Source organism: Daphnia pulex, chromosome 8 (genome assembly GCF_021134715.1).
Source record: "Daphnia pulex isolate KAP4 chromosome 8, ASM2113471v1".
NCBI lineage: Eukaryota > Metazoa > Arthropoda > Branchiopoda > Diplostraca > Daphniidae > Daphnia > Daphnia pulex.
In genome coordinates, this window is record NC_060024.1 from 6,778,551 (window position 1) to 6,800,101 (window position 21,551).

A 21,551-nucleotide genomic window follows, 5' to 3' on the forward strand; every position below is an offset into this window, starting at 1 on the left:
TGCCCAACCCGAAGTCCGTGCCCAACGAATACGGACGTTAACTTTCCTGACATAGGCCTACAAGAAAATGAGATTGTTATCGAAGACGCAACAACTTCTATAACAATTTCTGAAATTTTTACCCAACCGGAGTCTATAAACTCCAAACCGGGGAGAACTATCATTCCCGTTGAACCCGAAGTCGTCATTGATGCCATAGACCCCCATCAAGTTGAAAAAGACGAACGGACAAAAAATCTGACTATACTAAATTCCAGAAAAATCGACTTGGACGTAAATGCCACCACAATGGAAATGCTTAAGGCATTACAAGACGAGGGGATAAAAGGAAATTGTACTTCTTGCGAGGAAAACTTAAAAAGTGATTTTGTGAGGTCCAATTCGACATCCCTTTCTACATATGTTTTTCCATTCATTACCGAGGAGAAGGTACCCGAGGTAGTTAAGATGATATCGACAGCAAGCTCGAATACGACAAATAAACCATTCATTAACGGTGAACAAGTTGATAACGTCATCGTTGACGCAATCGAAGAAATGATAAAACGTTTGAATTACTATTACTATTACAATACTAGTAGTAATAAAAATATTGAACAAGAAGGAACAATTATTTGGACCATAATATCATTAAATAAAGATAAAGAAAAGTTAGAAGAAATATTTAATGCAAACATTACCAGCCATCAACTCAACATACTAAATGATTATGAAACGATAAAAAAACCATTAATCAAAGGAAGTTTTAACGGTGAACAAGTTGATAACGTCATCGTTGACGCAACCGAACTTCAAATTGACCAACAGATAATAAAAAATCAGACTTTAGAAAAATCAAGTCTAGAAACGGTAGGCCTATTAACGGAAAAGATAGAAGTTTTGAATTTATCTAATCAAGCCTCAGAGGAAATCCGACCGTCGTCATTACCGACCGAAGTCATTACCAAGGAAGAGGTAATAACCGATGCAGAGATTGAATCGTCCGGAGTTGTTGCTGGTTTGAATCCAACAAATCCAACAAAACCACTCCAGCGCAGCAACATTCCCATTACAGAATCCAGCGTTGATGCACACTTGAATGCACATAAAGTCGATGGAGTAGTCACCGTTGACACAAATGACCCCAAAACCCAACAAAAGATAGATAATCTGAATTCGGAAAAAAATAATTTAGAATCTAAATTAGAAATCTGTAGCAAAGAGAACACAGTTGTCACTAATTTGGTGTCTTCGTGGAACGAAGAATGGAAACTACCAAAATTAGGACCAAATGTGTGAAAACTCAGGAAAAACGTTTCTGAGGAAGAGGACAAAAATGACGACCCATCTCTTGTCAAAATTTATAACTTTGCAGCTGCTAAAACCGTCAAAGCGGGGGAGAAGTCAGACAGTGGCCAGGGCGAAGTTCAAAGCAAACTGGACACGGCCCTGGTCGAGCAGGAGAGATTGCGCAGCGAGAGCGACAAAACCCAGCTCTTGGCGTCCAGGGCCCGAGAGGATTACAATTTATGGTCATTAAAAATTGCGATTTAAGATTTAAGAAAGAAATCGAATCGAGACGTGGACCATCGATTCGAAAACAAAGAAATGTTATAAAAAATTACCCATGGATTAATTATTTCCCAATGTTGGAGCTTTAATCATTTCCATTAACGTCCACTGTTAAAAAGGGTACCAATTTTTGGGGGTTGCCAACCACCAAAAATTTGTAAATGCACGAAATTTTGACTTTTTTCGAAAATTCTGGGGTTTTACGTACCACTTTCATTTTTTCAAATTTAACTACAAATATTTGGGGAAAATTACCCCCAAATTTTTGGGCATGGCCAGACATTTAGGGAGTGCATAATATATAAGCATACTTGGGACATAGATTTTAGTCATGATTAGCAAAGTAATCCCGCCGGCAACCGGCAGAGACATAATGACAAGTTCAGCTTTTCTATAAACTATGCAGCAGCGATAGAATTATTTCAAGTACATTTAAAATTTTTATAGTTTATTCATTTTTATATTAATCAAAGTATTTGCAAACTACTTGTCAAGTAGATCAATTTTTCAACTTGAAATATTTTCAAGCGTGCATCCCTTTCCTTAAAAATTATATCGATTTCTGAAAACGTAAGTATTCTAACGTATAATATTAAGTATAAGTGCTAGTATTCTCGACAAACACGCCCGCTACCCTCTAACTCTTATTTTCTATACTAACAAAGACTATAAAACTTTTCTGAAGTCCTTACGTACAGGAAATCAAATCTGATTCATAAATATCTAACTTGTAAATAAGTCAAATGGTGTAGTGGTTAGCGAGCTGAGATAGCAAGTCAAAGGTTCAAGGTTCGATCCTGGCCCTGGTCGGAACTTTTATTTGTCTTCTATACAACCCCGAACGTTTCGTATTGCGATACGATACAAATTTTTCGGGTTTGGGAACCCCAGATCTGGTTTGGTCAGAATTTAGGGCGTTTAACCCCGAAATAGTTGTTAAGTTTTTTAACAGTGTCATTTCGATCGAAAAGTTAATCGCAATCAATCCTAAAACCTTTACAATAAAAGATTTCTAAAAATAACAGCATAGGCCTAGTCGATCCATGTCATAATATTCAATAAAATTTTACCTCCATCATCGACCGATGAATAAGGATCCGGCAATTTGCCCTGATTGCTTTTAAGCCTGACCTCGTCCGCGTACATGCTTTCCACTTTCAATGCCAGCCGGATCCATCCGCACGGGCGATATGTAGCTATGCTGGATGACTCTGCCCTGGCAGATATTAAATCCTTAATCGCAGATGCGGCTGAAATCGTGCTGCTTGTAGGGCTAAGGCTCGTCAAACTATAATCAGGAGCCAAATGGATACTTCGGCAGCCGCCGGATGATAATGATCCATCACCTCTCAGCCGGAGTAGGCCTAAAGTAACAAAATGCTCTCTCCTGGACGATGCCGTTTTAGTCTTGCAAAGTTTCCAGAATCTCGTCGTCGGTCATTCGGCAATTGTTGCTAGCTCACTGTAAGGAATTCCTATAAAACAAAATTATTTCAAACTTAGTTAAAACAATTGTTAGACTTTAATTATTTCAATTGAAAAATGTTGGAATAAATCAAATGAATCGATTTAATAGAATGAACGGATAATAATAGATGGTTAATTAATAAGAACGTAAAAGTAGAGTTTCATTTTTCGTTCAACTCCATAGTAGCACTGGTTACACAATCACAATGATAGCGCTAGTTCTCATTTTAACCGCTAGTTGCTTACTCAAACTGTTAGGAATATTTGTAATACATTTTTTGGTTTAAAAAAAAAGTATTACACTTTAATTAAATATTACTACTGAAAAATGTTGGAATAAATGAAATGAATCGATTCAAGTTAAAAAAATTGTTGAATTAATAATTAAATTGGGGTAAAACCACTTTAAATCGGGTGCAATGAGATGTGCGGATGCGTTGACTCGCTGCACGAATGCATAAAGGGGGATGCTGTTGGAGGGTAAAAATCAAACGATAATCGACGATAATTCAAAATGGAAGGACATACCTTGAATCTTGTGCGCTTAATAGTTTTGACACTGCTGCTTACCCCAACCATGCAGCACCAAGTTAATACCCATGAAGCGGATCCACCATCCTGTTTTTGTGAAACTACCGTTAGTCGCGTTAATGAAGATTCAACAACTTCAATAACGAGTGGCGAAACCTACCATCAGGAGTCTAAAAACACCAAACTTCCCAGACTGATTCATTCGAAAACTATTGATGGCAATAAATCAGAACTTACCGATGAAATTCCGTCAACCAACCCGACATTCTTACCTGAATTCCCCAAAGTTTTACCCAATGTCCAAGGTAGTTCCGACACAAACATGGGAACTATTCTGGAAAACCATTTACGAAGGACTCCCTCTACAGCAGATGAGATGATTATAGTTGGCAAAATTTATAACTTTGCAGCTGCTGAAACCGTTAAAGCGGGGGAGATGAAGTCAGAAAGTAATCAGGGCGAAGTCTACCGTCTTCAAGGCAAACTGGACACGGCCCTGGCCGAGCAGGAGAGATTGCGCAGCGAGAGTGACAAAACCCAGCTACTGGCGTCCAGGGCCCGCGAGGATATCCGCAAAGCGAATGATGAGCTGCAGAACGTCAGGAAGAGCCAGCTGGACAGGGCCCAGCTGCAGCTCTCCAAGTCCGAGGAACACGAGAAGAAGTTCGAGGTGGAGCTGGAGGTGCTACAGGAGCGAAACACTGTTAAAAAACTTCCCAACTATTTCGGGGTTAAACGCCCTAAATTCTCGGCAAATGAGATCTGGGGTTCCCAAACCCGAAATATTTGTATCGTATCGCAATACGAAACGTTCGGGGTTGTATAGAAGATGAATAAAAGATTCGACTTGAGCCAGGATCGAACCTTCAACCTTCGACTTGCTAGCTTAGCTCGCTAACCACTCGACCATTTGACTTATTTAATTGACTGATATTTATGAATTACATTTTGATTTCCTGTACGTAAGGACTTTGAAAGTTTTATAGTCTTTGTTAGCATAGAAAATAAGAGTTAGAGGGTAGCGGGCGTGTTTGTCAAAAATACTAGTACTTAGACTTAATATTATACGTTAGACTACTTAGTTTAGTTTTCAGAAATCGATATAATTTTTTAAGGAAAAGGATGCACGCTTGAAAATACTTCAAGTTGAAAATGTGATTGATTGATGTGATTGAAAAATTTTAAATGCACTTGAAATAATTCTATCGCTGCTGCATAGTTTAGAGAAAAGCTGAACTTGTCATTATTTCTCTGCCGGTTGCCGACTGGATTGCTTTGCTAATCATGACTAAAATCTATGTCCCAAGCAGGCCTATGCACTACCTAAATGTCTGGCCATGCCCAAAAATTTGGGGGTAGTTTTCCCCAAATACAGTACCCACCAAACTATTAGGTACACCCCCCTATTTTCAATGCATTCTTATGGCACTACGTGTCCTAGAAAAAATGCAATAACTCTTGAACCGCTTGGGCCAGATTTTTTTCCTTTTGGCCCTGAGTAGATCTAATGATGATCTACATTTTTTCTACACATGAAGTTGTCGTAGGATTAACCCCCACGGCGCTACGGTATCGTTCAGTTTATTAGGTACACCCGTTTTCCCCCCATATGCGCCGTGTTAAATACGGCGTTTTCCAAAATTTACAAAAAATACTAAAAATCAAGCTAAAATCTTTTTCTTTGTGCCAAAAGATGCAGAATTCTTCACTCTATACGAATGTAAAGAATAATTTACAATCAAATCAACTCAGAGAACCCTTCCCTATACCTCAAAGTTTTCCACTTCAAAATTTGTACTTTTTTCAACAAACTTGCACTTTCGCCAGCAGAGGGCGCCCAATTTCGCCAAATTTTGAAGTGGAAAACTTTGAGGTATAGGGAAGGGTTCTCTGAGTTGGTTTGATTGTAAATTATTCTTTACATTCGTATAGAGTGAAGAATTCTGCATCTTTTGGCACAAAGAAAAAGATTTTAGCTTGATTTTTAGTATTTTTTGTAAATTTTGGAAAACGCCGTATTTAACACGGCGCATATGGGGGGAAAACGGGTGTACCTAATAAACTGAACGATACCGTAGCGCCGTGGGGGTTAATCCTACGACAACTTCATGTGTAGAAAAAATGTGGATCATCATTAGATCTACTCAGGGCCAAAAGGAAAAAAATCTAGCCCAAGCGGTTCAAGAGTTATTGCATTTTTCTAGGACACGTAGTGCCATAAGAATGCATTGAAAATAGGGGGGTGTACCTAATAGTTTGGTGGGTACTGTATTTGTAGTTAAATTTGAAAAAATGAAAGTGGTACGTAAAACCCCAGAATTTTCGAAAAAAGTCAAAATTTCGTGCATTTACAAATTTTTGGTGGTTGGCAACCCCCAAAAATTGGTACCCTTTTTAACAGTGAAGGAGAAGAGCTGGAGCGAGAGATATCAAGCCTCAAACGAGAGCGATCGAACCTACAGCGAATGGCAGCTAGCTTACAAAGAGTGGGAGCGAGTCGACAGCGAGATAAAGAAGCTACCCAAGATAGACTCGATAATACATTTGCCGATCGATAAAAATCAAATCCAAAATTTGATTGACGCGTACCAGCTGAACGAAAAGAGAGCATGCGCTGAATCCCAGCGTAATATGGGTTATGCAACGGCGGCGGCGTCGTTGGAGAAATATCTATGGAAGAAAGTGGAAGTGGATATGATCTCGGAGATGTACGAACGGCACCGGGTGGAGCTGGGCCGTGTCCGGTCAGAACGCCAGCGCTACCAGACCGAGTATTTACATTTACAAAAGGAAGAAATGGACCGGTTGGCCGCCCGCATCGTCAACTACCAGCAGGATCGGCACGAGTGGACCAAGGAAGAGCAGGACAAGTTGGACATGAAACGGCGGATCGCTCTGATGACCAAGACCAGCAGCGACCAGCAGGAACGCTGCCAAATAGAGATGGAGCGACTCCGCTGTGAAAACGAGAAAGTCAAGGACAAGTACAACAGCTCGCAGACGGATTTGGTGCGGATAACGCAGAAGCTGGAACAGGAGGAGCAGGACAAGGAAAAACTCAAAGTCAAGTTCCAGGAGAGCAGCCAGGCTTCGCAGAAAGAGTTGGATCGATTGGTGGAGGAGCGCGAGAAATTGGCCAAGGAGATCCTGACGACCAAGACGGAAAACGAGCGGTTGCGTAAAGAGCTCGAGTCCAGCCAGCAAGGAGCCAAAGAGGAGGTGATCAAGTTGCAGAACATAATCGTTTCTATGCAAAACGAGCTGGACCGGCTCAACGTCGAGTGGGAGAAAACGCTCTCAGCCTACATTATGTCGCATGGTAAAGAAGCAGCAGTTAGAGATTAATTGAATGGCGGCCCGCTATTCGTTACTTCCTCTTGAAATAGAACGTTGACTTAATGCTAAATGTGTTTGAATCCATCATTGTTTCTGTAGACAAACATTTGACTCCTCCCGTGCTTACGCAGATTGCGTTCAACGATGATTTTAAAAAATAAAAAGTCTTATATAAGAAAACCTATATGTATTTTGTTTTATTTTCCTTCGGCATCAGTGGCGTATTGCAAGTAGCAGCCAACGACACTCGAAATAGACGTCGTTGCCCCTTTCTTTACGCTCATGAATAGAATATTCATTCATCGACTTTTAATATTTTTTATTAATTGAATTATTATTATTTTTAAATTATAGAAACAATCACTCTATAATAGGAAATTTGTCTTTGTGGGGTTGATATCAACCGATATCAACCGACAATTTCAGTCATTCAATTTCAGTCAAGAGGGCAAGCAAAATTACTTATTGCAAACTTGCTATAAGTTTGCAATAAGTAATTTGCAAGTCAAGCTTTTCCTGCTGGTTGTCAACTACAAAAAAATCGACTTCGACGTAAGCAGTCGTAAGCTATTATTAACCGATCCCAGTGTAACGTATAAAACCTACAATGTCTAACCATTTCCCCATGATTGCCGACAACCACAACATGTAAGAAACTCCAAAAGTTATGCAATGTATAGGGAAAGGCATTCCCCTATACGCGTCCACAACACTCACGCAGAGCCATTCATCATGGGGTCTGACACTTGAACCAAAAAGTGAAGTACAACTTGTAATTTTGCCAGTACACGGGGAAGGTGACTTGGATGTTTTGGTTGCCAATGCTTTTTATTTATCAGCAGCGATATGGACATTCGATAGATGTAAAAAGGCAGGGGAACGTTTGACTTACAATGGCAACAGGCACAGATCAGCATCGGTTGAATTTTGAACAAACGAATCGTGATTAGAATAATTGAATTTCACATTTGTTTTACTTCTCTGAATTTTGCGAATAAATGGCTGCCGAAAAATATCAGGATTCTCATGGAATGGATTATATAACCAAATAATGGTATAACAACAAGAGCGACATATCACAAAATCATATTTTGTAATGACAAGATGCAATCGAGATTGTTGGAATCTGGCGGCAGTGGTGGCTCATCTTCGACCGGCTCGGTCTCCATAATCATCTGGACGTCTGGGCGTGTCAGATCAAATTCCATCATCGTCGCCACCGACTTCAAAAGGGCGTAGACGTCGTTCTCTTGGCTGGTCGTCCACTTCTTGGCCGGCGATCCTCTGCCATCGTCCTGCAGGGCGAGCTGGGCCTTTTTGAGCAAGTGCTGGCACGTCTGCAGACGTGTCAGATTGAGGTTCGACGCTCAACATGGTGAGACACTGACGCAGGAGATCCAGGCGACGCCACTGGAACAAGGCGTCTTTCAGACACTGGACGCTCCAACATCCTTCGATTTGGGCCGTCGCCTGTTGCTCCAAACTCTTGACCTGAACGGCCTGGTGACTAGCTCTCAAATCGTCGGCCCACTCTTTCTGCAGCTTCACTTGGGCCGGCTGATTGTTGACCGTTGAATAGGAATAACTCCGCTCCAGGTCGCCCTTGAATACGGCCGACAGGCAGCAGAGGTAATACATGCGCTGGTACATCCTCCATTGATCCTCGACGCTTTTATCGTTCATTTGTAGCTTTTCTGTTAAGTTCATTACAAACTAAAATTTCACAACACCCACTTTTTCACAACCGCAAGTCAACTGTTGTCAAATCTTGTTAACCTTATTCTTGATAAGAATGAGCATAATTTTGTAACAAGAATATTTCTTCCTGAAAAAAAGGCTATAGCTACCTATCCACTTTTTGTGCTCATAAATTCAGTAGGTTAACTTTTATCCTTTTATTTGTCATCCCATCAAAAACGATTGACTAAGAAAAATTGAATTTACCCAAGAATGTTATCTTATTTATTTTCAGAATACAGGTCTATTTGTTATTTTTGTAAAAATATGTTGGTCGTCCGTCTTGATGTTAGGACCCCCTCCCACCCGACTCTCTTGGTCTGTTTACTCCCTGCTGATCGAGTTTCATTCATTTATTTAACTAAACAGTTGCGTCGTATTACCGCCCACCGGCCCACCCTCTTTGGACTGAAAAGGTGTTGGGGTAATAAGCAAGACGAAATAAGAGAAAGAGAATGATGCATGCATATCGGCGTTAAATATCCAACTTGCGTGGCAGGCGAGGCCGGGCCGGGCCCCGGAAAACTCTCAGCGCTGCTTCATTCGGCCACCACCCGCCACGGAGAAAGGACATGTCCTTTAATTTTGCCGTGTATTCGTTTTGCCGGATTTTGATTTGAAACAAGTTTCAGATAAAAATCCGGCAAAAGTGAAAACTGGCAAAATTGGACTGACATGTCATCTTTTATTTTTTGAGGGAGGCCGTTGTGCGTGCTTTATCGGGCTCTTCCGGGTCATTTTTATTTAGCCGATTTATCTGGCTGCGTTGCCAGATAAATCGGTTATATATAAAACAGATCCTGAAGAGCTCTATAATAGTTTTTTGGGAAGGGGGGAAAGATGAGTCAATATGAAGGTGGTAGGGGTGTTAAATTCATACATTCAATACATTCCCTTATATACGAGGGATCACGCTGAGAGGGGGTGGATGGGGTTAACGAAAATGATACGTGGTCGAATAGCCTACTTGCCCATCTCTTCATTCGTTGTGATATAGATGGTTGGCCATGACCTTTTAGTTCTGGCACTCGTTGATGGTCCATGTGCGGGCAAATTCGTTGGAACTGTTTTCGTATAGACGTCAAGCGTGACGTCGGGGTAGGAAGTCGGGGCCTTCTCTTTAGGCCTATTGGCTCAAGCGAGAAGAAAGACCCATAAAAATGAAAGCAATCAGCACCAAGATTAGTGGGATTAGGAATGATGATATTTCCAGTCGTTGCTTGAACCACAGCTTAAACAGGGAAGCGGTGTCGAGCGGCTCGAGCGAAAAAAGTTGATGGGGAATTATCCCACCGTAAAGGTTGTGAACCGTTTGGTTCAGCTGTATTGGAATAAGCCGAATAAGCACATTAGAAATTATATAGGACCAGAAAATTAAAAAAAAAACACCGAATTTCTAAAATGTTTAGCTACATAGGCTATCGCTGTTTCCAAATTGGATAAGCTGTTGTAAAAGATCGCTTCCACGACCCATGTAGAAGGTAGATATCCAGTTGTTGTGTGTGTGCATTATATAATGGGCTCTTGGCATGGTTTTGGCATGAAAAATGGGGAAGGGAGGCAAGGGGGGGGGAGTCAATATTAAGAGGGTAGGGGTGTATAGAGGCGCTAGAGGCGTTTTCATTGGGTAGGCCTACTGTAATTGTGATGATGCAATTACGTTTAATCAATTGGATTTAAGGGGCCAACCTGGCGGTTAAGGTTTGAAAGTTGGTGGAGCACCAGCACTGGTGAAAACGGGTTAATTCCTTACGCGCTGGAGGATTACATGCTGGTATATACTTCTATAGCTGTCTTCTACCCTGGGAGAGTCCTATGCCCATCTGCTCGTTGGGATAAATAATTGAATAAAGCGCTGCTTCATTCGGCCACCACCCGCCACGGAGAAAGGACATGTAGTTCGATTTTGTCGTATTCGTTTTGCCGGATTTTGATTTGAAACAAGTTTCAGATCAAAATCCGGCAAAAGTGAAAACTGGCAAAATTGGACTGACATGTCATCTTTTATTTTTTGAGGGAGGGCCGTTGTGGTCTGCTTTATCGGGATCTTCAGGGTCTTTTTTATTTAGCCGATTTATCTGGCTGCGTTGCCAGATAAATCGGTTATATAAAACAGATCCTGAAGAGCTCTATAATAGTTTTTTGGGAAAGGGGGGAAAGAGGGAAGTCAATATATGAAGGGGGTAGGGGTGTTAAATTCAAGTTAAAAATTAAAATTCAATTCAATTTAAATGTTTTCTTACATCATTTTCCAGTTAAATTGCGAATGCCAAGTTTTGTAATTTTTCTATATCTCTTTATTTAATGATAAAGATGTTATTTGTTGAAGCAATGAATTATTGAAATGAAGAATGAATGAAATGGAGGATTTAACGAAATGTGCTAAAACGTACAGGTTGACGTACACGTCGTCGTCGACTTTAAAAACAAAATCAATTTGAGGACAGTTGTTGTGCAACCAGTTGAATGGTTGTATCTGAATGATGTCGTTATTGCTGGTGTTTTCTTCCTCAATTCTCTGTTGAGTCAAATTTGCTTCTGCCCGCCCTAATACAAAAGCAAAGTGAATCCTGCTGCCCATATAGTCTGGGAGCTGGGCGCCAGAAACGTGACAATGATTTAGCAAAAGGTTTGAGGCTAAAATATGGTTAGGGGGGGGGGGGTATGACACACACGAAAAGCCACGTCTGTCGACTGGCGGCCGGGGCGTTCAAGCGTGACGAAGAACAACACTAGATGTAGCTGTTTTTGACAATTGCGTCGTCTGCTATTTATTTGCTTCTTCTCGTCGTGACTTTTTTTACTGAAGTCACAGTTAATTATAGATTCCAATAAGTATTTCCAAGTTAAAAAAAGGAAAGCAAGGAGGACCGAATTGAAACTAAGAAAAAAGCTCACGGGGAACGCCGTGATGGTAAATAGGCCTATTTGTTCGGCATATTTGAAGATGTAAACAGAATCTAACAATGGTGGTCCGCACTTTCAAGAGATGGATGCCCGCCAAGGTAACCCCAGGATATCCTATTAGTAACAAGGCAGCAATAAAACATTTTCACAGGTAAATCGGTTTGGTTCATCAAAGATTAATCAAAACTTTTCTAAAGTATCTTTCAGTGCTTACAAAATTTATGTTCCCTTGCTGTTAACAATTTCCTTTTGTTGGTTTTTTTTCAGGACCTAAGATTTGGCAACCAAAAAGCTGCATATTCCATTATTAGTAGAAGGACTCCCCTAGAATCCCCATCGATCATGGTAGCCAATACTGGAGAAACTACTCTACACCAAGCACGCTAATACAAAACTTGACACGTCAGGGGCCCGTCACCATCGTCACGGGTAATGCGTTATCAATTCATTTTAGCAATAATTGAATATAAAAATAATTTTTTTCTCGATAAATGTAGGTAAAAAACGAAGGGTTCTTTTCTATGAAATGCAATAACGACATAAACTCAATAATAGATATCGCGAAAGTGGCTGACCTTTTTTTTGACTGATGCTTCGTTTGGCTTTGGAATGGAAATTTTTGAATTTCTGAAAACGTTTCAGGCAAGATTTACTGAAGCATACTATACTTCTTTTGTTCAAAATTAACGATCTTGAACGATTATTATGTGCATGGATTTAGCTGAGTAATGGCCGTGGACTCCGATCTGTGTGGATGGAAAGAGCTGCGTCTTCCGGATGGGAAAAACCAGGCAGGTGTGGCGTAAAAAGGATTTGGTCGAAATCGGGAGTCTAGCGCGATAAAGGTAGCTAATACACGTCAAGTATTAAGGGAATCGGGGGACTCGCTATCGTTGGAAACAGCTAGCTATTAGGGAACTATGATGATTGATGAACCAGCGAGACGGGTGCATATTATATCCTTGATCGTTTGTTGCGTCCGTGATTCATTTTTAATACTGTTCATGTAATATGCAGAGTTTGGCATCCTTCACCAACGGCAGGCACCGCCTCAAACTGGAAGACTACGACACGCTGCATCCGCAAAAGGCCGTTTTCGTCAAGGAGAGTCAACTCGACTTTCATTCCAGCTTTCTCTCCACCATCGTCGATCGTCCGCAGAAAACTCTTCCGCAGCGGAATGAAAGGTGCTGTTATTACCTGAGAAGCCTTAAAAATTTAGAACGAATGACAGGAACATTATTTTTCAGTTCGATTCCGGGTGATCCTAACGCAATTAAATCTGAAACTTTACACGGATACATTCACCGTCTCGCTGCGCAACGAATATAGAAGCCTCAAGTGCACCACCATCGTAGTGGTCACGAAGCCGTAGAGCACATCCATCGCCACGGAAGTTCTCACGCTGAGACCATCATCGCGGAAAACAGTAAATTCAATTTCAAATTTCCCGTCAAATTTTTTTATTTTTCAAAAAAATTTCCGGATGCGCAGGAGAGAAAGCGGAATGATTCATTTCATTTCTGATTGATTTTCTTGGCTTGTGTTGCAGGATTCAAAGTGGGGATCAGCACGGGGCGGATTCACGCCAGAGGATCAGTGGGCGTCGGAAGGTCTGCTCACCTTCAAGAGGATCCTATTGGCGGGTTGGGCGAGGCGGCTTCAGATTTCGCTCCCAATTGCGGCAAACGTTTCCCTCGTCAATCGCTGCCACTCGATGACTGAGAGCCCCAAGCCAATTGACGTCATCTCATCTCAATAAATTTTCTTTCTTTTTTTTTGTAAACGTGTGGATAGCTTACCACCTGGGAGATGATGTGAATGTGAAAGTATACCTCTCAAATATAGTCAAATTATGAAATTTCTCAAATCTCTTTTGTTGAATTCCAGTTAAGAATCAAATAAATACGTAAACAAAAAATGGTTGCCAAATGGTTTTTCTTACCCTTCCCCAGCTACACCGAAGCCAACACAGCCGTGAACCGACCAGGAGTCTATAGCTCTGCCCGGACGTTTTTTAGCGGTTTTTTTTATGGGTTTTTTTAGATGGGTTTTTCTTCTTCCGTGGGTTGGAGCGGGTTGGGCCAACAGAGTAAATGGGTTCGGCTCGGGCGTAAATGGGTCAAAAAAATTTTACCGGCCGGGTAACGGCCCGGGTAAAAAATTGGGTCAAACACACTTTTTTTTACCAACTTAAAAAAATTCCCTAAATTTCTTAATTATCTTCTTCTTCCAACAGTGACACGTCAATTCTGTCTTCTGAACACCCCTGAACGCCCTTTTCTACCACTTTTCCTACTTTTCATGGTACGAAATTATCGTAGAGCATTTTGCGGCCATATTTTTAGGTCTTTCTTGAGGCCGCAGGCATAGAGAAAAACGAGCTTCTTATGTAACTACTAGATGGCGCAACCGCTCGGGTTGGCCCGCGGACCCGGGGGTTCAACCCGTCGCCCGCCCCGTTAAAAAAATGCCTCGGTGGGTCGAGTCGGGTTGGGTATTTTTTCGTTCAGCCCGGGCGGTGGCCCGGGTTTTCATCGTCCGGGCCACAGCCCTACGAAGGACAATCAGCTGGATATGTTAAAGTCGCATCATGGTAGAAGAGGGTGTGGTATGTTCACGCACTAGAATTATCCCATAAGGCTAGATTCTCCGTTTTTCATGTTTTTTTCCAAAGTCCTTTGCCACGATAAATGGTGTGCCACCAAGCGTAGCGTTACTCAATCGTGTTTTCTTGAAGTGTTTCCAAAAACGGGTTATGACTAGCAATTTTTGTAAATTTTAAGTTATTGGTATCTGAGTTGGAAAAGCGTCGAGTTCCCATATGGGACGACGTAGATTCAAATCGTCAAAAAACTATTTTTCTATTTTCCTTTTTTCCTAAATTTTTAAAGCGAAATTGATAGAATACCTAGATTCTGTAAAAAAGCGAGTTTTTTCACATTTTTTAAATAAAATCCTAATTTGTTATCTTTCGCAAGGACTAAGAAAAAAACGTGTTCAGACGTAGTTCTGGAGAAAATCCGCTTGGTGTCACTACCATTTATCGTGGCAACCTGGGATCCAGCCATATGGGAAATTTCTAGTGCGTGAACATACCATCCCCTCTTCTAACATGGTCGCATCAAATAATAAAAAAAAACTATGTCGCTAAATTCCTCACTCGAATGCGAGGCCTTCTTTCAACACTCTTTCAGCGAGAATACGGCTTTTTATGGCAATCTCTTTTTGATCCTTTGAAGATTTTAACTCTTTTTCCTTTTCTGTGATTTGTTTTTTTATTTCATTGGTATCCCTGTCTGTCGATTTGATTTTAGCTTTCAATTCAGCTATGTCGGCATCCGAAAAGCTATTTTCAGCGTTAGACGTCGGCAAGGCTTTAACTTCCTTATCTGCTCTCTGCTTCTGAGTTTCGAGTAGAGCTCTCCCTTCCTGCTCCGTTTTCCCTATCAACAGCTTAAGATTTTCAATTTTTTCCTTTTCTTTTGTTCTTCTCACTTCTAGTTTATCTTTTCTATCCGTATCGAGCTTTGATATTTTTCCTTTAATTATTCCGTGTTTTTCTCTTACTTTCTCAATTTCCAGTTTCATGCTGATGGGTGGAGGGTTACCAGAGTCGAGAGAATTTATGCCGACTGCAGTTAACGCTGTCTCTTTGCTGGTTGCGGGGTCGATTGTGTCAACGATGACTCCATCTTTATTGTCGGTAGAGGGAATTTTTTCCAAAAGAGAATTCCTAACAACTCCAAACTCAGTAGAAGGGGATGTCGAATCGGGCGTCGCTGAGTTGTTTTTTTCTAGGTTGGCTAATTTGGCCGACAAATCTTTATTTTTGGCCACCAAATCTTTATTTTCATTTTCACACACAATTCCTTCATTTTTTAACACATCTTTTTCTTGTTGAATCCTAACTTTTTCTTGAATTACATTTTCTAGGATTAATAGATTTTTTGAATTCGACTCTGCGCGATCTGCGTTTGCTGATTTTTCTAAGTTTTCCTTTGCTTTCTTTGATGATATTATTTGTTGTTCTAGTTCGTCTATCTTTTGTGTGAATGAACGTTCGCTGTCATCTTTTTTCTGACTCAATTCTTGAAATTCATTTTCCAGTTTTTGATTTTTTAAATTCAACTCTGCGCGATCTGCGTTTGCTGATTTTTCTAAGTTTTCCTTTGCTTTCTTTGATGATATTATTTGTTGTTCTAGTTCGTCTATCTTTTGTGTGAATGAACGTTCGCTGTCATCTTTTTTCTGACTCAATTCTTGAAATTCATTTTCCAGTTTTTGATTTTTTAAATTCAACTCTGCGCGATCTGCGTTTGCTGATTTTTCTAAGTTTTCCTTTGCTTTCTTTGATGATATTATTTGTTGTTCTAGTTCGTCTATCTTTTGTGTGAATGAACGTTCGCTGTCATCTTTTTTCTGACTCAATTCTTGAAATTCATTTTCCAGTTTTTGATTTTTTAAATTCAACTCTGCGCGATCTGCGTTTGCTGATTTTTCTAAGTCTTCTTTTGCTTTATTTAATGATATTATTTGTTGATCAAGTTCGAATATCTTTTTTATTAATGAATTTTCGCTGTTATTTGTTTCCCTACTCAAATATTGAATTACATTTTCTAGGATTAGATTTTTTGAATTCGACTCTGCGCGATCTGTGTTTGCTAATTTTTCTAAGTCTTCTTTTGCTTTTTTTAATGATATTATTTCTTGTTCTTGTTCGAATATCTTTTTTATTAATGAATTTTCGCTGTTATTTGTTTCCCTACTCAAATATTGAATTACATTTTCTAGGATTAGATTTTTTGAATTCGACTCTGCGCGATCTGTGTTTGCTAATTTTTCTAAGTCTTCTTTTGCTTTTTTTAATGATATTATTTCTTGTTCTTGTTCGAATATCTTTTTTATTAATGAATTTTCGCTGTTATTTGTTTCCCTACTCAAATATTGAATTACATTTTCTAGGATTAGATTTTTTGAATTCGACTCTGCGCGATCTGCGTTTGCTAATTTTTCTAAGTCTTCCTTTGCTTTATTTAATGATATTATTTGTTGATCAAGTTCGAATATCTTTTTTATTAATGAATTTTCGCTGTTATTTGTTTCCCTACTCAAATATTGAATTACATTTTCTAGGATTAGATTTTTTGAATTCGACTCTGCGCGATCTGCGTTTGCTGATTTTTCTAAGTTTTCCTTTGCTTTCTTTGATGATATTATTTGTTGTTCTAGTTCGTCTATCTTTTGTGTGAATGAACGTTCGCTGTCATCTTTTTTCTGACTCAATTCTTGAAATTCATTTTCCAGTTTTTGATTTTTTAAATTCAACTCTGCGCGATCTGCGTTTGCTGATTTTTCTAAGTCTTCTTTTGCTTTATTTAATGATATTATTTGTTGATCAAGTTCGAATATCTTTTTTATTAATGAATTTTCGCTGTTATTTGTTTCCCTACTCAAATATTGAATTACATTTTCTAGGATTAGATTTTTTGAATTCGACTCTGCGCGATCTGCGTTTGCTGATTTTTCTAAGTCTTCCTTTGCTTTATTTAATGATATTATTTGTTGATCAAGTTCGAATATCTTTTTTATTAATGAATTTTCGCTGTTATTTGTTTCCCTACTCAAATATTGAATTACATTTTCTAGGATTAGATTTTTTGAATTCGACTCTGCGCGATCTGCGTTTGCTGATTTTTCTAAGTTTTCCTTTGCTTTCTTTGATGATATTATTTGTTGTTCTAGTTCGTCTATCTTTTGTGTGAATGAACGTTCGCTGTCATCTTTTTTCTGACTCAATTCTTGAAATTCATTTTCCAGTTTTTGATTTTTTAAATTCAACTCTGCGCGATCTGCGTTTGCTGATTTTTCTAAGTCTTCTTTTGCTTTATTTAATGATATTATTTGTTGATCAAGTTCGAATATCTTTTTTATTAATGAATTTTCGCTGTTATTTGTTTCCCTACTCAAATATTGAATTACATTTTCTAGGATTAGATTTTTTGAATTCGACTCTGCGCGATCTGTGTTTGCTAATTTTTCTAAGTCTTCTTTTGCTTTTTTTAATGATATTATTTCTTGTTCTTGTTCGAATATCTTTTTTATTAATGAATTTTCGCTGTTATTTGTTTCCCTACTCAAATATTGAATTACATTTTCTAGGATTAGATTTTTTGAATTCGACTCTGCGCGATCTGTGTTTGCTAATTTTTCTAAGTCTTCTTTTGCTTTTTTTAATGATATTATTTCTTGTTCTTGTTCGAATATCTTTTTTATTAATGAATTTTCGCTGTTATTTGTTTCCCTACTCAAATATTGAATTACATTTTCTAGGATTAGATTTTTTGAATTCGACTCTGCGCGATCTGCGTTTGCTAATTTTTCTAAGTCTTCCTTTGCTTTATTTAATGATATTATTTGTTGATCAAGTTCGAATATCTTTTTTATTAATGAATTTTCGCTGTTATTTGTTTCCCTACTCAAATATTGAATTACATTTTCTAGGATTAGATTTTTTGAATTCGACTCTGCGCGATCTGCGTTTGCTGATTTTTCTAAGTTTTCCTTTGCTTTCTTTGATGATATTATTTGTTGTTCTAGTTCGTCTATCTTTTGTGTGAATGAACGTTCGCTGTCATCTTTTTTCTGACTCAATTCTTGAAATTCATTTTCCAGTTTTTGATTTTTTAAATTCAACTCTGCGCGATCTGCGTTTGCTGATTTTTCTAAGTCTTCTTTTGCTTTATTTAATGATATTATTTGTTGATCAAGTTCGAATATCTTTTTTATTAATGAATTTTCGCTGTTATTTGTTTCCCTACTCAAATATTGAATTACATTTTCTAGGATTAGATTTTTTGAATTCGACTCTGCGCGATCTGCGTTTGCTAATTTTTCTAAGTCTTCCTTTGCTTTATTTAATGATATTATTTGTTGATCAAGTTCGAATATCTTTTTTATTAATGAATTTTCGCTGTTATTTGTTTCCCTACTCAAATATTGAATTACATTTTCTAGGATTAGATTTTTTGAATTCGACTCTGCGCGATCTGCGTTTGCTGATTTTTCTAAGTTTTCCTTTGCTTTCTTTGATGATATTATTTGTTGTTCTAGTTCGTCTATCTTTTGTGTGAATGAACGTTCGCTGTCATCTTTTTTCTGACTCAATTCTTGAAATTCATTTTCCAGTTTTTGATTTTTTAAATTCAACTCTGCGCGATCTGCGTTTGCTGATTTTTCTAAGTTTTCCTTTGCTTTCTTTGATGATATTATTTGTTGTTCTAGTTCGTCTATCTTTTGTGTGAATGAACGTTCGCTGTCATCTTTTTTCTGACTCAATTCTTGAAATTCATTTTCCAGTTTTTGATTTTTTAAATTCAACTCTGCGCGATCTGCGTTTGCTGATTTTTCTAAGTCTTCTTTTGCTTTATTTAATGATATTATTTGTTGATCAAGTTCGAATATCTTTTTTATTAATGAATTTTCGCTGTTATTTGTTTCCCTACTCAAATATTGAATTACATTTTCTAGGATTAGATTTTTTGAATTCGACTCTGCGCGATCTGCGTTTGCTAATTTTTCTAAGTCTTCCTTTGCTTTATTTAATGATATTATTTGTTGATCAAGTTCGAATATCTTTTTTATTAATGAATTTTCGCTGTTATTTGTTTCCCTACTCAAATATTGAATTACATTTTCTAGGATTAGATTTTTTGAATTCGACTCTGCGCGATCTGCGTTTGCTAATTTTTCTAAGTCTTCCTTTGCTTTATTTAATGATATTATTTGTTGATCAAGTTCGAATATCTTTTTTATTAATGAATTTTCGCTGTTATTTGTTTCCCTACTCAAATATTGAATTACATTTTCTAGGATTAGATTTTTTGAATTCGACTCTGCGCGATCTGTGTTTGCTAATTTTTCTAAGTCTTCTTTTGCTTTTTTTAATGATATTATTTCTTGTTCTTGTTCGAATATCTTTTTTATTAATGAATTTTCGCTGTTATTTGTTTCCCTACTCAAATATTGAATTACATTTTCTAGGATTAGATTTTTTGAATTCGACTCTGCGCGATCTGCGTTTGCTAATTTTTCTAAGTCTTCCTTTGCTTTATTTAATGATATTATTTGTTGATCAAGTTCGCCTATTTTTATTCTGGATGAACTTTCGCTTTCATCTTCTTTCTTTCTAGCTTTTTGTATTTCCCTGGCAACCCTATCTTCAGCTTCTACCAGCATCTCCTGGGACTTGTCCAGCTGCACGATCACCTGATCCCGTTCCGTCAAGACTTTTTTCAGTTCCGCTTCCAACTTGTCCAACTTTTGTTCATCCTTCTGCGACATAATGTAGGCCGAGAGCTTTTTCTCCCACTCGACGTTGAGCCGGTCCAGCTCGTTTTGCATAGAAACGATTATGTTCTGCAACTTGATCACCTCCTCTTTGGCTCCTTGCTGGCTGGACTCGAGCTCTTTACGCAACCGCTCGTTTTCCGTCTTGGTCGTCTGAATCTCCTTGGCCAATTTCTCGCGCTCCTCAACCAATCGATCCAACTCTTTCTGGGAAGCCTGGCTGCTCTCCTGGAATTTCACTTTGAGTTTTTCCTTGTCCTGCTCCTCCTGTTCCAGCTTCTGCGTTATCCGCACCACTTCCGTCTGCGAGCTGTCCCTGACTTTCTCGTTTTCGCAGCGGAGTCTGTCCAACTCCATCTGGCAGCGTTCCTGCTGGTCACTGCTGGTCTTGGTCAACAGAGCGATCCGCCGCTTCATGTCCAACTTGTCCTGCTCCTCCTTGGTCCACTCGTGCCGATCCTGCTGGTACTTGACGATGTGGGCGGCCAACCGGTCCATTTCTTCCTTTTGTAAATGTAAGTACTCGGTCTGGTAGCGCTGGCGTTCTGACCGGACAAGGTCCAGCTCCAACCGGTTCCGTTCGTACATCTCCGAGATCATATCCACTTCCACTTTCTTCCATAGATATTTCTCTAACGACGCCGCCGCCGTTGCATAACCCATATAACGCTGGGATTCAGCGCATGCTCTCTTGTCGTTCAGCTTGTACGCGTCAATCAAATTTTGGATTTGATTTTTATCGATCGGCAAATGTATTATCGAGTCTATCTTGGGTAGCTTCTTTATCTCGCTGTCGACTCGCTCCCACTCTTTGTAAGCTAGCTGCCATTCGCTGTAGGTTCGATCGCTCTCGTTTGAGGCTTGATATCTCTCGCTCCAGCTCTTCTCCTTTCGCTCCCGCAGCACCTCCAGCTCCACCTCGAGCTTCTTCTCGTGTTCCTCGGACTTGGAGAGCTGCAGCTGGGCCCTGTCCAGCTGGCTCTTCCTGACGTTCTGCAGCTCATCATTCGCTTTTCGGATATCCTCGCGGGCCCTGGACGCCAGGAGCTCTGTCTTGTCGCTCTCGCTGCGCAATCTCTCCTGCTCGGCCAGGGCCGTGATCAGTTTGCCTTGAAGATGGTAGACTTCGCCCTGGCTACTGTCCGACTTCTCCCCCGCTTTGACGGTTTCAGCAGCTGCAAAGTTATAAATTTTGCCAACTATAATAATCTCATCTGCTGTAGAGGCAGTCCTTCGTAAATGGTTTTCCATAATAGTTGTCATGTTTGTATCGGAACTACCCTGGACATTAAGTAAAACTTTGGAGAATTCAGATGCCGGGTCGGTTTTTTGGTTTGAGCCATCGATACATTCAGGATAATTATCATCAATAGTTTTCGAATGAATCAGTCTGGGAAGTTCGGAGTGTTTAGACTCCTGATGGTAGGTTTCACCACTCGTTATTGAAGTTGTTGAATCTTCATTAACGCGGCTAACGGTAGTTTCACAAAAACAGGATGGTGGATCTGCTTCATGGGTATTAACTTGGTGCTGCATGGTTGGGGTAAGCAGCAGTGTCAAAACTATTAAGCACACAAGGTTCAAGGTATAATGTCCTTCCATTTTGAATTATCATCGATTATCGTTTGATTTTCACCCTCCTACAGCATCCCCGCTTTATGCTTTCGTGCAGC

General features: G+C 39.4%; 2 protein-coding genes and 2 long non-coding RNA genes across 4 annotated transcripts; 3 read left to right on the top strand and 1 right to left on the bottom strand.

The window, feature by feature from the left end:
• The first annotated feature begins 5,841 nt into the window (after positions 1-5,841).
• Positions 5,842-6,894, top strand: LOC124200590 (flagellar attachment zone protein 1-like). Its single transcript, XM_046596861.1, has one exon. It carries the CDS (start codon positions 5,842-5,844, stop codon positions 6,892-6,894), a length of 1,053 nt encoding a protein of 350 aa, XP_046452817.1.
• Positions 6,895-11,595: 4,701 nt separating this feature from the next.
• Positions 11,596-12,168, top strand: LOC124201183. Its single transcript, XR_006877545.1, has 3 exons — positions 11,596-11,680; positions 11,797-11,958; positions 12,027-12,168. It is a non-coding gene; the product is annotated as an uncharacterized LOC124201183 (long non-coding RNA).
• A 14-nt stretch (positions 12,169-12,182) lies between these two features.
• On the top strand, positions 12,183-13,443 carry LOC124201179. Its single transcript, XR_006877541.1, has 4 exons — positions 12,183-12,374; positions 12,547-12,716; positions 12,780-12,958; positions 13,082-13,443. It is a non-coding gene; the product is annotated as an uncharacterized LOC124201179 (long non-coding RNA).
• A 1,245-nt stretch (positions 13,444-14,688) lies between these two features.
• On the bottom strand, positions 14,689-21,503 carry LOC124200591 (flagellar attachment zone protein 1-like). Its single transcript, XM_046596862.1, has 4 exons — positions 19,633-21,503; positions 17,501-17,826; positions 17,301-17,305; positions 14,689-15,353 (listed from the first exon to the last, which is right to left on the bottom strand). The coding sequence occupies exons 1-4, from the start codon at positions 21,478-21,480 to the stop codon at positions 14,689-14,691; spliced, it is 2,844 nt and encodes a 947-aa protein (XP_046452818.1). The 5' UTR covers positions 21,481-21,503.
• Between the last annotated feature and the right edge of the window lie 48 nt (positions 21,504-21,551).

Coding starts and splice junctions, on each gene's coding strand:
- LOC124200590 (XM_046596861.1), top strand. CDS start 5,842: ATGAAAGTGGTACGTAAAACCCCAGAATTTTCGAAAAAAGTCAAAATT.
- LOC124200591 (XM_046596862.1), bottom strand. CDS start 21,480: ATGGAAGGACATTATACCTTGAACCTTGTGTGCTTAATAGTTTTGACA. Junction 17,827..19,632: donor TATCATTAAATAAAGCAAAG/GAAGACTTAGAA, acceptor AGTAGGGAAACA/AATAACAGCGAAAATTCATT.